This window comes from Choristoneura fumiferana, chromosome 11 (assembly GCF_025370935.1).
Source record: "Choristoneura fumiferana chromosome 11, NRCan_CFum_1, whole genome shotgun sequence".
NCBI classification, from domain to species: domain Eukaryota; kingdom Metazoa; phylum Arthropoda; class Insecta; order Lepidoptera; family Tortricidae; genus Choristoneura; species Choristoneura fumiferana.
The window spans coordinates 17,736,832-17,750,453 of record NC_133482.1 but is presented as its reverse complement, the minus strand read 5'-3'; the positions used below and the strand labels follow the sequence as shown (position 1 = coordinate 17,750,453).

Here is a 13,622-nt window from a genome sequence, read left to right as displayed (position 1 = left end):
TGCCGAGGTGAGAGTGTACTAACTGGGAGACAGTGGTCACGCTACAGCTTTAAGTAGAGTGAGAGAGTTGACATTAGTAATAATAAATAACTAAAGGTGTCAATCACAAGCAGCGTCAAAAAATATCTAGAAACTAACACTATCTAGGCATATATTTTCACTGTCAAGAAACCCTTATTATACGAGTACACGATTTTGCACTAGCACATACCATATGTTTATGGTTTATGTTTTTTGAGTATCTTAAATGTCCGTAGGATGCCGTGATATCATATTATTTAAATTTTTTTTTTTGAAATATTGCTCTATCGCTACTGTCGATGTAAATTAATTAAATAAAATATATATTTTGTTATAATTGTTTTTTTGGAGTCTTTTTGTATTTTTTATTTCATCTCCAAATTTGTTACTTTTACGGGTCTAGATTCCTGTCCAGCGGTAGTGTAGGGGTTATAGCACGCATCACGGATTGCTGAGGACCTGGGTTCGATTCCCAGCGCTGGTCTCTTTTTCTGGTTTTTCTGTGCATCATGTTTGTATTTTCGATATATTTTGTTACTCATAAAATATGTCATGATTTTTATAGGTATTTAAACTCTTTGGTCATGATCCGTCATGGCGACAAAATATAAAGAGAGCTGACGTTGTCATGGAGGTTTCTTTGCGGATTGTGCTGGTGTCGCCCCCTGCGCAGAGCTTTGCCTAACATGCCCTAATTTTACATATTTGCTCTTACCTTCTTCTAATGCTAAAAAAAACGAAGTATGGTAGACAACAAACTGAGCCCTTTAACTCCAGAACGCAGTGAAAGCCGTCCAAGCTCAGATCAAGAGCCAGAAGGCGGAGATAGCGAGCCGCAGCGGCGAGGTCGCCAAGCTGGCCAAGAAGAGGGAGAAGCTCGCCGCCGCCAACACCGACATCGAACTCAAGATCAAGGAGCTGCAGTTCAAGATTAAGGAGTTGGAGACTGAGGCCACCGACTGCGGGAAGAAGGTGGGTGGAAAATGAACAACATTTTTGTTACTAATACTAATAGATGTGATCACCTAATATACGTGGAAACAACCAAAATGATCATTATTTACACAGCCCCTGCTTGATTGTACAGACAATGCCATATTTGTACTTGATTACAAATTCACCACCACTGGTAGCTTAAGAGCATTTTCAGCTTATCCGAGCCGATATCGGTATCGGACGCGGATACGATATTAGGGCTAGTTAAATGTATGAAATGGACGCTGTCTTGCACAAGTGTGCTAACCCTGATTAATTGTGCAATACAATGTCAACCCTTAGAGCGTTTTCAGATTATCCGATCCGATATCGGTATCGGACGACGATGGTCGACACCCGATAGCCGACAACATGTGCGGTTTTCACGTAATTTCCGACAAAATCATTCAGATACGCATGGCCGCCACGCTTCGGGCTCTGCGCACACAGAGACAATTTAGATACACATACAAACATTATCGTTATCGTTATAGCGGCAACAGAAATACATAATCTGTGAAAATTTCAACTGTCTAGCTATCACGGTTCATGAGATACAGCCAGGTGACAGACGGACGGAAAGCGAAGTCTTAGCAATAAATACGTTTCCGTTTTTACCCTTTGTGTACGGAACTCTAAAAAACTAAACATGCTGAGACAATAAAACCAGTTCATTTTTGGCTTGGACAAACTTGATCGATTTCAAATGACCTCCAATTTCGAATCACCATATTCCCCACAGATAACAGCCCTGGAGAAAGAGCACACGTGGATCCCGGGAGAGAAGCAGTACTTCGGTCTGGCGGGCGGCCTGTACGACTTCGCGGCGCGGCAGGCGCACGTGGCCGGCAGCCGCCTGGCGCAGCTCAAGGAACGGAAGGACCGCCTGTCCAGGGGACTCAATGCCAGGGCTCACACGCTGCTGGGGAAGGAGGAAGAACAGGTACCGTCGCCTTAGCTGATGTACCATCAGCCAAATATGTGGTCTACCACCCTAAACTTGATAATCGTTTGCATGTCATGAAACAATAATGCCAATAGACGTGTCTGTCAACTTGAAAGTTCTACTTTAGCGACATATTCATTTGATAGGAACTTGTTTAAAAATTGATAGACCAGTTATTTGGCTGACCGTATCTCTATCATGCTAGATGTCCATTGGATCAATCGCAAGGTTTAGCCAAAAGGAAAGGTTAGGAATGATTTTAGCAGTCTATGTATGTTTGTATTCACGTATGTTCCACCTTAGCGTCTAGACTACTCATCCGATTTTAATAAACAACGTGTCAATCAATTCGTATTTTAATCTAACAGTACCAAGACGTTCTACGCAAGAAGCAGATAGTGGAAGCCGACCGCGCCAAACTCGTCCAAGTGATGGCCGAGTTGGACGAGAAGAAGAAGCGCACGCTAGTGACAGCGTGTGCGCAGGTCAACAAGGACTTCGGCTCCATCTTCAGCACGCTGCTGCCCGGCGCGTGCGCGCGCCTCGCGCCGCCCCCCGGCCGCACCGTGCTGGACGGGCTAGAGGTGACTGACACACTAACACGACCATACAGCCGCTACACCAAACCATTCAACTGACCAGCTCCGATGCTTTAGGCCGCTTGTAGACGGCCGATGTTTTCACCGGACAATGGATATCCTTGTATACATGTAATACTTTTACCGGATGGATGCCAGTAAGTAGACGGCCAGTAAGTGCTCGGACGTATCGCGCGCGTACCGTAGCGTCTACATACACCAATACACTTTACGCCGAACCGGTGTCCGTCGCGCCATATTCGTTGTAAGCCATACAACACCGCAAGTCCGGCAAAAAAACGGTCCGTTGTACGGTGAAAGCAACGGACGTCTACAAGCGCCCTTAATATGATAGATATAGATTGATAGGTTTTCAGATACATACTTCTAAATTTTGCAGACGCAGCACGATTCACTTTGACAGAACAGAAACCTAATAAAAAATGAAACTAAGCAAAACTTTCAAAACAAAGTTTATTTTCTACTTCCTAGGGATTATTAAATTATTACGTAAGCAGATTTTTTGTAATTTTTTCCAGCAAAAATAGGTTTCAGTGACACCGACATAACCTCCTGACCTGAGGCCCACCATATGAATATTTTGAAGAAAAAAATGCCATCTATTTATCTTCGTTTCGTCAGTGATTGATTAAAAATTGATCAACTAAAGTCGCCTCGTGAGTACACCGCATAAGCGAGTACCGGATTAACATTAATCTGTCTCTCAGGTGAAAGTGGGCTTCAACAACACGTGGAAAGAGTCCCTCGGCGAGTTATCAGGCGGGCAGCGGTCGCTGGTGGCGCTGTCTTTGGTGCTAGCCATGTTACTGTTCAAGCCGGCGCCGCTCTATATATTGGACGAGGTGGACGCCGCCTTGGATCTGTCGCACACGCAAAACATCGGGCACATGTTGAAGGAACACTTCACGCATTCGCAGGTAGACCCCCCCTAGGAATTATTAAAGCTATATCGAAAATACAAACTGAAACATAGATGCACAGAAAAACCAGAAAAATAGACCAGCGTTGGGAATCGAACCCAGGTTCTCGGCATTCCGTGCCGCGTGCTATACCGCTACACCACCACTGGACAGGAGTACACACACGAATTTCTCCTATGCACCACATATCACAGCTTGTTTGTTTCTTATTTAGTCACTTAAGCAGCGACACTAGCGACATCGAGAAACTACGGGATCGGGATGACCGTGCATAAGTAAAAAAAAATTGGAGTTGAAATGAAAAATACAAAAAGACTCCAAAAACCAATCTTAATTATTAAAGCCATTGCTGTTCGTAGACACCAACTTTTTCAAGTCAACAATATTTTAGAAATGTCAATAAATATTATAAATGCGAAAGTTTGTAAGTCTGTTTATTTCTTTGTTTGCTATTTCCGATTAAAGTTAAGCTAAGTCCCGCGATAGGACATAGGATAGTTTTATCCCGAAAAATTGCATATTTCCCGCAGCCGATAACCGAATGAGGGCTATCGTTTTTTGTCTCACTAGATGGCGCACTGTTGCGTGAGGTTTTTAAGTATGGCTTTCAAAGTCTGTTATTACGGGCGTGAAAACAAAGTTTAGATTAACATCATATTTAATACACCTTAAAACCGTACCATAAAAATATCGAGCATGCCACAGTGTTGCATAGTCCCCGTTTTGTTCGGAAAAAAGGGAGGACAAAGGTTTCCGAAAGACAAAACTGTCTCAAAACACAGACATTCATTGCCCCGGAACGCATATTTGCCATAATTAATTTCAGATATTGCAAAATATTCACAAAATTATTCTAATTATAAATAAATCCGTGTAGCTCACCCAAAAACTATGAGATTTGACATTTCGGAGACTTCACGCTACACTAGCGCCTCTAGCGGCGAATTCATACGCGATAGCCCTCATTCCACGCGAACGGAGTCGCGTGTAACGGCTAGTGTAAATTATAACCACGTGAAAATTAAAAGCACAAGACTTTAGACCTAGACCAAATAAAAATAAACTGTGTATGTAATACATTAGGGTGTTTTGAGTGGAAAAATATGTCTTCGGATGATTTTGGTATAAAAAGGCGCCAGATTTTTATTTTCTACCTAATAAACTAATAACTTAGAAAACTTTTGAAATTTCACCATGAATTATTAATTATGTATTTTTTTTTTAGTTGTATCATTGTAGTTGTTCAAAAATTATTATTTTCTATTCTATTCTATTAATGAGGCCGAGCCGCTATTTTTAACCCTTAATAAGGCCCCATTTATTGGAGCATACTACCACAGTATCAAAAGCAGCTATCGAATACATACCTGGCAAAGGATATTTTTAAAGCTAGTAGTATTTTCCATAATTACAATGGATATCGCAACTTATTACTAAAACAATAAGGTTGAATTTCCAAGTCAATGCATGTGGTCGCTAAATCGCCTCTACCTTATTAAGCAATTAGTTTCCAGGCCAAGGCAATAATGTACTATTTCTTTCCAGTTCATAATAGTGTCGCTGAAGGACGGCATGTTCAACAACGCGAACGTGCTGTTCCGTACACGCTTCGTGGACGGTATGTCTGCCGTGCAGCGGACCGTCAACCGCTCGTGAAGCCCACACGCCCCACGCCCAGCTGTGGGACGCTGTGCAAGCGTCCTGAGATCTCGCTAAAAATCTGACGTGAACTGACTTAATGGGTCTCCCCGTAACTATTGACAAGGAATCGACTTAAAATGTTTGGTTTTTTGATCGGCTTAAGCCGAAATAAAAACTTTTATGTATGTATTTTTATTGTAAGTACAAAACTAAGAAACAAAAAAAATAGAAAAGTTTTGATATTTTTTTTATTGACTTAAGCCGAAAAAAAATTGTGTGTTTACGCAATAGCAGTACAAAAGACATCGACTGGCTCGACTTGGAAGTGTTCGGCCGCGAATATAAAGTTTTTTTTTGATCGGCTTAAATCAACAAAACACTTTGATTGGCTCGGCTCGGATGGGTTAAGCCGTGGATGTAAAGTTTGTTTTTGATCGACTTAATCCGATTGCGCGTCAAAAGATGTGGGGAAACAGGCTTTTCCCGTTTTTCATTGTTAATGGAATCTGAACGTATTTTTGTACTTTTTTTGTAAATAGTACCTACCAAATAAGGCATTTATTAAAATAGTATATCTTTTTAGCAAGTAAGGTTGTCTGCTTTGGTGAGTAAATGTCTTAAAACAATGATGTTCTACGCAAACACAAACCGAAAAATATACGCAGCCGCACCATACAACGCTTTGTCCTTTTTTGCTCCTGTTTTTAAAGGCATATGGTTGTCCTTTTCTCCAACGACACGTTAGCATGGCAACCATAGTGTTATAATAATAACAGTTAGTGGCTATAACAATTTGTTAAACGAAATGAAAACCAGTAATTTCGGCTTGTGATATGTGATTCCGTGAGCTTTGTTTTTACCCGACTGTCCGAAAAAAGGTTTTTTTTTTTTTCCGCATAATCAATGAATTTACGCATATCGAAAATACAAACTGAGACATGGACGCACAGAAAAACCAGAAAAAGAGACCAGCGCTGGGAATCGAACCCAGGTCCTCAGCATTCCGTGCTGCGTGCCATACCCCTACACTACCATTGGACAGGAGTACAGACACGAATTTCTCCTACGCACCCATATCTCAGGTTGGTTAGTTGAATTTACGCATGACATGGTGGCTTTTACACCATTTTACACCATGTCGCCTATTGTACGCTTTTTTACCAGACTGCCCGAAAGAGGGTTATGTTCGGGCGCATGTTTGTATGTTTGTCTTTTTCTTTGGCCCAAATATGTAGCCTAAATGGCAGAACTGTTTTAATGATATGTAATATTTCAAAATGGCGTCCGGGAAAAATATGGAAATGGGGATTTTTTTTAACGATATGGGTATCAAATCAATGTTAATCATTTAGCTATTATAAGTTTTATTTAAAGTTTTTTTTAAGGCGTTTATTTCGACTCCTTAATAACATATCTACCTCTTTTAATGAAACATAATATCATTGTTTTAAAACAAGCCATAAGTTTGTTTTAAAATGTCAATTTGTGCCGTTGATTACATGTTAATTTAGTTCTAAGATGAACGAATAAAATGCGTATTTTTACTATAAACAAACTTTTATTTCATGCCAGTAACATTGTTAGTGTACAGTCAACGTCATAAATAAGTGATCACTTTTGTACCTTGTCGCTTTCAGTCGTTACACAATTTCGTACGGCTTTTCAAACATGACGATAAAATGACAAGGTACAAAAGTGATCACTTATTTATGACGTTGACTGTACGACGGAATTACCCTTGTTCCAAGTATAAAGCCATAACCAACACTAGAGGCCAAATTATTCTCGCCCACACGAGCCCTGTGGATTGGGAAATTAACATGCATCATTGAATCTCTTCGCAGGTGTGTTGTAGGATTCCTCGCGATTTTTTTCATTCTCCGTATGCTGAATTTCTAATATAATGCACATGAATTCCGAAGAACTCAAGAGGTACGAGCCTCTTCTTGAGAGGCCACAAGTCAAACCACTTGGCTACCAGAGGCCTTATTGCCTGACGCATCAGAACGGTATCGGTTTCATACATTTTATATGGTTGCGTTCACATTTATCTAATGCAGTGTGTTGTGACTGCTTGTGTTGTGTCGAATCAAACCTATATACAGTGAGAGAGACAGCATCATAACACAACACGACAGATAAATGTAAATGAATGCAGGTTAACGTTTCTGACGCTCGCGATCACAATCAAAATGATAGTTTTTACAAGCTTTTCTTTAGCTTGCCCTGTTTATTTATTTGTAAGTTTGGGTCAAATCTTGGAAGCTAAATTTAACCCACTTCCATTGGTCCGATTGACTTAAAATTTGGCGTACCATCAGCCAAATAAGTGGTCTATCAATTTTTAAACAAGTTCCTATCAAATGAATGTGTCGCTAAAGTCGAACTTTCAAGTTGACAGACACGTCTATTGGCATTATTGATTTATTGGCATTATACATGCAAACGATTTTCAACTTTAGGGTGGTAGACCACATATTTGGCTGTTAGTACTTACGTAAACGCTAACTTTGGGGGCGACAGACGTGAGCTTGCCTTCGGAATGGTAACTTGACCTGAAATGCCTGAAATGTATATTTCAGAATTATTATTATTATTTATTTATTTATGACGGTGGAAGCATTCTACACTTCCACTGAACGTAGATATAGTTAGTGTTTAGTTTTGTAACTAAGGGACCCCATACATCCCTGTATTATTATTATTTTGTAATTTTTTCTTTAATTGTATACTGTAGTTTTTAAGTATTTTATTTGTAATTATTTTATTTTGAAAAAAAATGACTTTCTGCCAAGTTTCTTGCGGCGCATTCTTCTTGGCAATGATGGTCTTTCCGAAAGCGCTGGTAGTTTAAAAAATGACGTGTAAAAGTGTCCATTGCTGAATAAATTATTTGAAATTTGAAATTAAATTTGGTGACAATGCAATAATCCGGTAGTGACATCTTGGTGGTCGTGCCAGGATCGTCTCCGCAGGAGGGTACTCCTCAATGGTTAATGGTACCGACTTAAAATTTGGTACGGATGAATCGTAAGTACAGTCAGCAAAAAAAACTTGTATTAATTTTTTTTTTACAGAAACTTAATGTATGCGAAATCTGTCATTTTGATTGCTATCACGATCGTCGGAAACGTCAGGCAATACGGCCTCAGTGCTTATTACTATAGCTACATACTATCTATACCGGCTATGAATGAATAACTACCCGCTTCCAAAGTTTCTAACAGTTTATACTGCGGTTAAAGTTCGGTTGACCTCAATTTTGAGTTATTGCACCGGATCAAAGTGAAGATCGGTTAAAATAGTTCCTACAGCTTGCAATAATAATGCTAGAAGCTAAATCGGAGTGGAAGAGTTGCTCACCCATGTGTGGATACGCTCCAAGTATTGTGACATACTTAGGTGGTAGGCACACTGCCTACATGATTTTTATTTCGATTCGACACTCAAAATATGAAATATAATAGAACGATTTGAGAGTCGATCTTGGAAATACTTAAACGTGAATGAAAGAAAAGGGTTTTGTCTTTAAAGTACTGAAGAGTAAACTAAAGACTTTGAAGAGACAGAGACACGCTCGATTTTAATGAAAAGCGCTTTAAAGTTGAAAATTTCGCAAACAGATTACTGGATCGAAAAATCGTCTTCACAACCTCCATGATTTTAAAAGACCTGTTCCACACCACAACAAGGGTTAGACGAGAAAAAAATCACCCCCACCTTGCGTCTATGGGAGGTATGGTCACGAGCGTTAATTTGAGATCCTTTGTCATACAAAAAAAATACAGATATTCAATCTTAACCCTTTTCTTGGCAAGTTGAAACAAGTGAATTCAAGCCTCGTTGGATTTTCGTAGAGCTAACAAAAAAAAAAAGATGATCTAAAATTATGTATCTTATAAGATACAATACCAAGAAAAGGGTCAAGTAGGTCCCAAAATAACGTTTTTTTTTTTTCAATTTGTCGGCACAGTTGCTACATATATTCGTACAAGATTACAGCTTTTTAGCACTGATATACCTATTATAGTCTCTGAGCAAAGCCGCGGACGGACGGACAGACAACCATGGCGAAACTAAAGAGTAGGAAAAATCTTAATTTTTTATGTCTGTATAAACGAATGTCCGTAACTATCTAAAATGATTTCACACTGCGTAAATTTTGCTAATAGATATTCATAAATTCCTGAAAATTTCTACGGAACCCTCAGTGCACGAATCTGACTCTTACGTGGCTGGTTTTTTTAGAACCTACTGTTTTTTTAGAAAAGTGAATTTAAAAGATTTTGAAAACCCTACGGTCTAATATTTCTTGAGTACCTAACAATTATAATTATGTTAGGAACAATAAGTTAGAAGCAACAAGAGAATTGATTTACTGAGCCGAACTGAAACAAACTTAGCTTGTGACTTATTTAATTACTAGATTTAACGCCGACTTCGCTGCCAACGACATTTGTTTTCGTTTTCAGGATTAAAGTTAGCGTTTGACCTTTTCCGGATAATTGCTATCCTGCTTTTCGAAGGCTGAATTCAGATTAATTTAGGAGTTCAACTTAAGAGGCAGACCGGCTTTTGCGTCTATACCTAAAAAGACCAAATTGACGCTTTCGGACTACTTTGGTATCATTTTATCGTTTTGACATCAGCTTCCCAAATGCCACCGAAATGAAAGCACGAAGAAGTCAATAAAAAGAAAATCAATTTGTTTATTTACTCTATTTCTATTACAATAGGTACTATCGCAAACATGAGAGCGTATTACGACAGACTTAATTTATACGGTGAACTCTTCTAGTATTGAACAGCAAATAAATCAATTACAGGCAAGTGGGCTCAAATAAATCACTGCTGCGAGACTAAAACATTGCTTATTCAATGTTTGTATTTTAATACACAATGTGGAATTGTAGGTAGATTGCATACTTCAAAAGCGTAAGACAACAAACTCAAATTGCGTTATATCTTTTGATATTGCTGCTAAATAATTGAGCAAACAAAGTACAAGGTACCCGGAAACGAACTTCTGCGCGGAAGCTCACGATTGCATGCTACATTATGCAAGACTAAGAAACGGCAGTGGGTGTGACAAAACTTAGGGGTCGGTGTGACCGCCATACATCGTGACGAAATCCTATTAAACCGAGTGCTTGTCTGCCCCAAACTGGACTGCGTTTTGTCGTGGAATAGGTATACTCCTAGTCTACTTTATGCGGAAAATGAGGCTGAGATAACCTTCCTTTTTCTGCAAGTCGATATCATTTGCAGGGTTCGGATTGGACCAATGTGACATTTTAAAATGTCGTAACACCTAGGTACTTGTGAAACACACCGTGGGACAAAGTTTATTGTTCTAGTGTTTTGAGCATTTTGAGATTAAGTACATACAAGGCTACCCCGTGGTATAGATCTAACAGTTTTAACGGTTAATATTGATGAGTACGTAGCTTAAATAAATCTATTCATACACGATTATGTCTAAGTAGGTAAGTAAAAACTACTTTTTTCCTCGTATCTTTCTGATCTTGTAACTAAAAAAACCTTTAATTTACCGTATAAGTATAAATATTATAACAGCCATATTGGCCTAGTGGTTTGCCCTTTTGGCCTGTCAAGAAGAGGATCGCCGATCGTAGGTTTAAATCCGGGCCCGATCCAATAAATTTACCACGATCTTTATGGTAAAAGTAAGCGTTTGGTAAGCGTCGTGAGGAAACTAGCATGGTCCTGCAAAGAACGCAGTAGCGTGTGTGAAGTGTCCAATTCGCACTGGGCCCACATGGGAACTATACGGCCCAAATCCTCTCATACTTACTCAGAGGCGTGTCCTACACTGGGACGTACCTATATAGATCGAGATGTCGATATCGTAAGTAGGTAAATCCAAAATTTTCTACCGAACTCGTGAACATCGAAAACCTATTAAGTATAAATAATAACTAACTTAGCTCGATATAGGAGGTATGTAAAAATGAAATCAGCTTACCACAAAACACATAGATAAAAGTTTGGAGAAACTCATTCTACACTTAAATCATCTCTTGAAATCATACCAGATTGTTGGAGTCTTACCTATTACCTATGTGGAAGTAGACACTAACTAACTCGCTAACTTTTATTTCCCTCGAGCAAAGCGATGCGGACATGTTTACGAGCAAATGTAAATCGTGAGTAGAACTCGCCAACGGCACTTAACGTCGTCATAATGAATAAAAATGGAGTACGCATTTTTCCATCACACAATCACTCTAATATAATGCGTTTAAATATCTAAAATTACCTATGACCAACCTTAAAGATGAACTGTTTTGTTTGAACAAATTTCTTATTTTTTTTTTTATTCGACTGGATGGCAAACGAGCAAGTGGGTCTCCTGATGGTAAAAGATCACCACCGCCCATAAACATCTGCAACACCAGGGTATTGCAGATGCGTTGCCAACCTAGAGGCTAAGATGGGATACCTCACGTGCTAGTAATTTCACCGGCTGTCTTACTCTCCGCGCCGAAACACAAAAGTGCAAGCACTGTTGCTTCACGGCAGGATTAGCGAGCAAGATGGTGGTAGCAATCCGGACGGACCTTGCACAAGGTCCTACCACCTGCACTTATCTGTGGAAATGCCATTACATTCAAATTTTGAACATCGAAGAAGCCTTGGCAGGTTTCCAACCCCACTAGATGGACTGACGAGATCGCGTGAGTTGCGGGCTATCGGTGGCAATTGGCGAGTTGTCGGTCATTGTGACCTTCTTATGGGGAGGCCTTGGTTCAACAGCGATACCTTCCAGCTGATGGTGATGTATTTATCCTGGTATAACACATTATTATGTAGTTCTAATTTTTCCTACAGGAGGTCATAACATTGCGGCGTTCTAAGGGAGACTAGCTGTAGTAGCAGACATCTTCTGGCTGATATGATAATGGTAAAGTCGCAACAGTTTATAAACACAAAAAATGTAAGTACTAAAGTTAAAACGTATAATAAGACTCGAGTTCCCCAACTGAGAGCGAATTCATATCAAACGTGTCTGAACATATAAATATTTTACGACACCCTAAAGCTCAGGAAGATTTGTAAAAGAGCATGTTGAAAATAAAATACGTTTCTGTCTTTTACTGAGTCATAATAAAAACTTGGCCAGCTTAAGGAGGTAATGCATGATTTAGTTAGGTAGGTACCTACTTGTATGTACTATGTAAGTACCTATCTACTCATTCTATGATTAAATCAATTCTTGTTTGTCACATTATCTTTGAGTAGGTAGGTACCTACAAATTTTATCAAACTTCACATTATAACTGCGAAAGTGTGTGTTTGTATGTTTTGTCCGTCTTTCACGTCAAAACGGAGCGATGGATCGACGTAATTTATGGCAAAGAGATAGTTTACGGGCCAGAGAGGGAACAGCACGCGATAACCGAATCCCACGCGGATGAAACCGCGTGGAAAAGCTAGTGGGTATAAAACATCATTTAATCAGCAAAGCAAGTCGTGTGGGTGGTTGCGTGTGTGAAGTTTCTAATTAAATTAAATTAAAAATATTTTATTTCAAACTCAGGGTCCATAATTAGTTAATTAGCACAGTTCCCGCGTGGGAACTCAAGCACTGTCAGTTTGAGAAAAGCCTGTGTCCAGCATGATGAAGTTTCTGTTACTAAAAAAGTAATTCAGAAGAAAATAAACATTTTCCGCGGCATGAAAAAATTACCCCTTTTTTATTTGGCACTCCAATTCCTGGCAACATTCTGATACAAAAACTAACAGCGCCTCATTCACGCGCGCATCATCAGGCCGACTCCATTCGTACCCAACAGCTTCATTGCGCATAAAATAAAACCTCCCTTCGCTCTATCGTCGAGTGTACGCGGGCCCGATAAATTACGTTAGACGCGAGTTCAGCGAATTTTTACTGCCTCCAGATTTTGTCCGGCGTACTAGGGTATAGCTGGGTAGGTATAGCCAGGGTTACCATACGTTACTTTTAAATTCCGAAACAACTTACCTAGCTATTCGTCAACCAAACGTGCGAGATAAAGCCGAGTTTCGACTTGCAAGAAAAACCGTGCAAGTTGCATTACATTGCGAGGCCGTAAAGCCAACGAGTTTGTAGTGGTCAATCGAGCGCCGCAATGTAATGCAACTTACACGGTTTTTCTTGCAAGTCTAAACTCAGCTTAACGTCTGGCTGAACACAATGTTTGTCTTTTCAAGCAGAAACTCGTTCTTAGTTATTTTTTCGTTCACTAAACAGATCGCTCCTAACTACTACAATCGTGCAAATGTAGCTACATCTTAGGTCGGGCTTTTAGTTAATTAGTACGTTTAGTTCACTAGTAGGTGTACTTAATGAGGGCTATCGCGTATGGATTCGCCGCTAGAGGCGCTAGTATAGCGAGAGGTCTCCGAAATGACATACTGTTTTTACGTGAGCTACGCGGGGTTATTTATAATTAGAATAATTTTGTGAATCTTTTTCAATACCTGAAATTAATTATGGCAAATAGGTATGCATTAGAG

General features: G+C 39.6%; 1 protein-coding gene across 1 annotated transcript in view; it reads left to right on the top strand.

Moving 5' to 3' along the window:
• The window catches only part of LOC141432903 (structural maintenance of chromosomes protein 2-like), a 32,084-nt gene extending 25,452 nt beyond the window's left edge, over window positions 1-6,632 (top strand). The window contains 5 exon segments of the mRNA XM_074094732.1: window positions 799-993; window positions 1,739-1,939; window positions 2,311-2,526; window positions 3,249-3,458; window positions 5,007-6,632. Coding sequence (XP_073950833.1) covers window positions 799-993; window positions 1,739-1,939; window positions 2,311-2,526; window positions 3,249-3,458; window positions 5,007-5,117 — 933 coding nt within the window. The 3' untranslated portion in view covers window positions 5,118-6,632.
• Window positions 6,633-13,622: the final 6,990 nt, after the last annotated feature.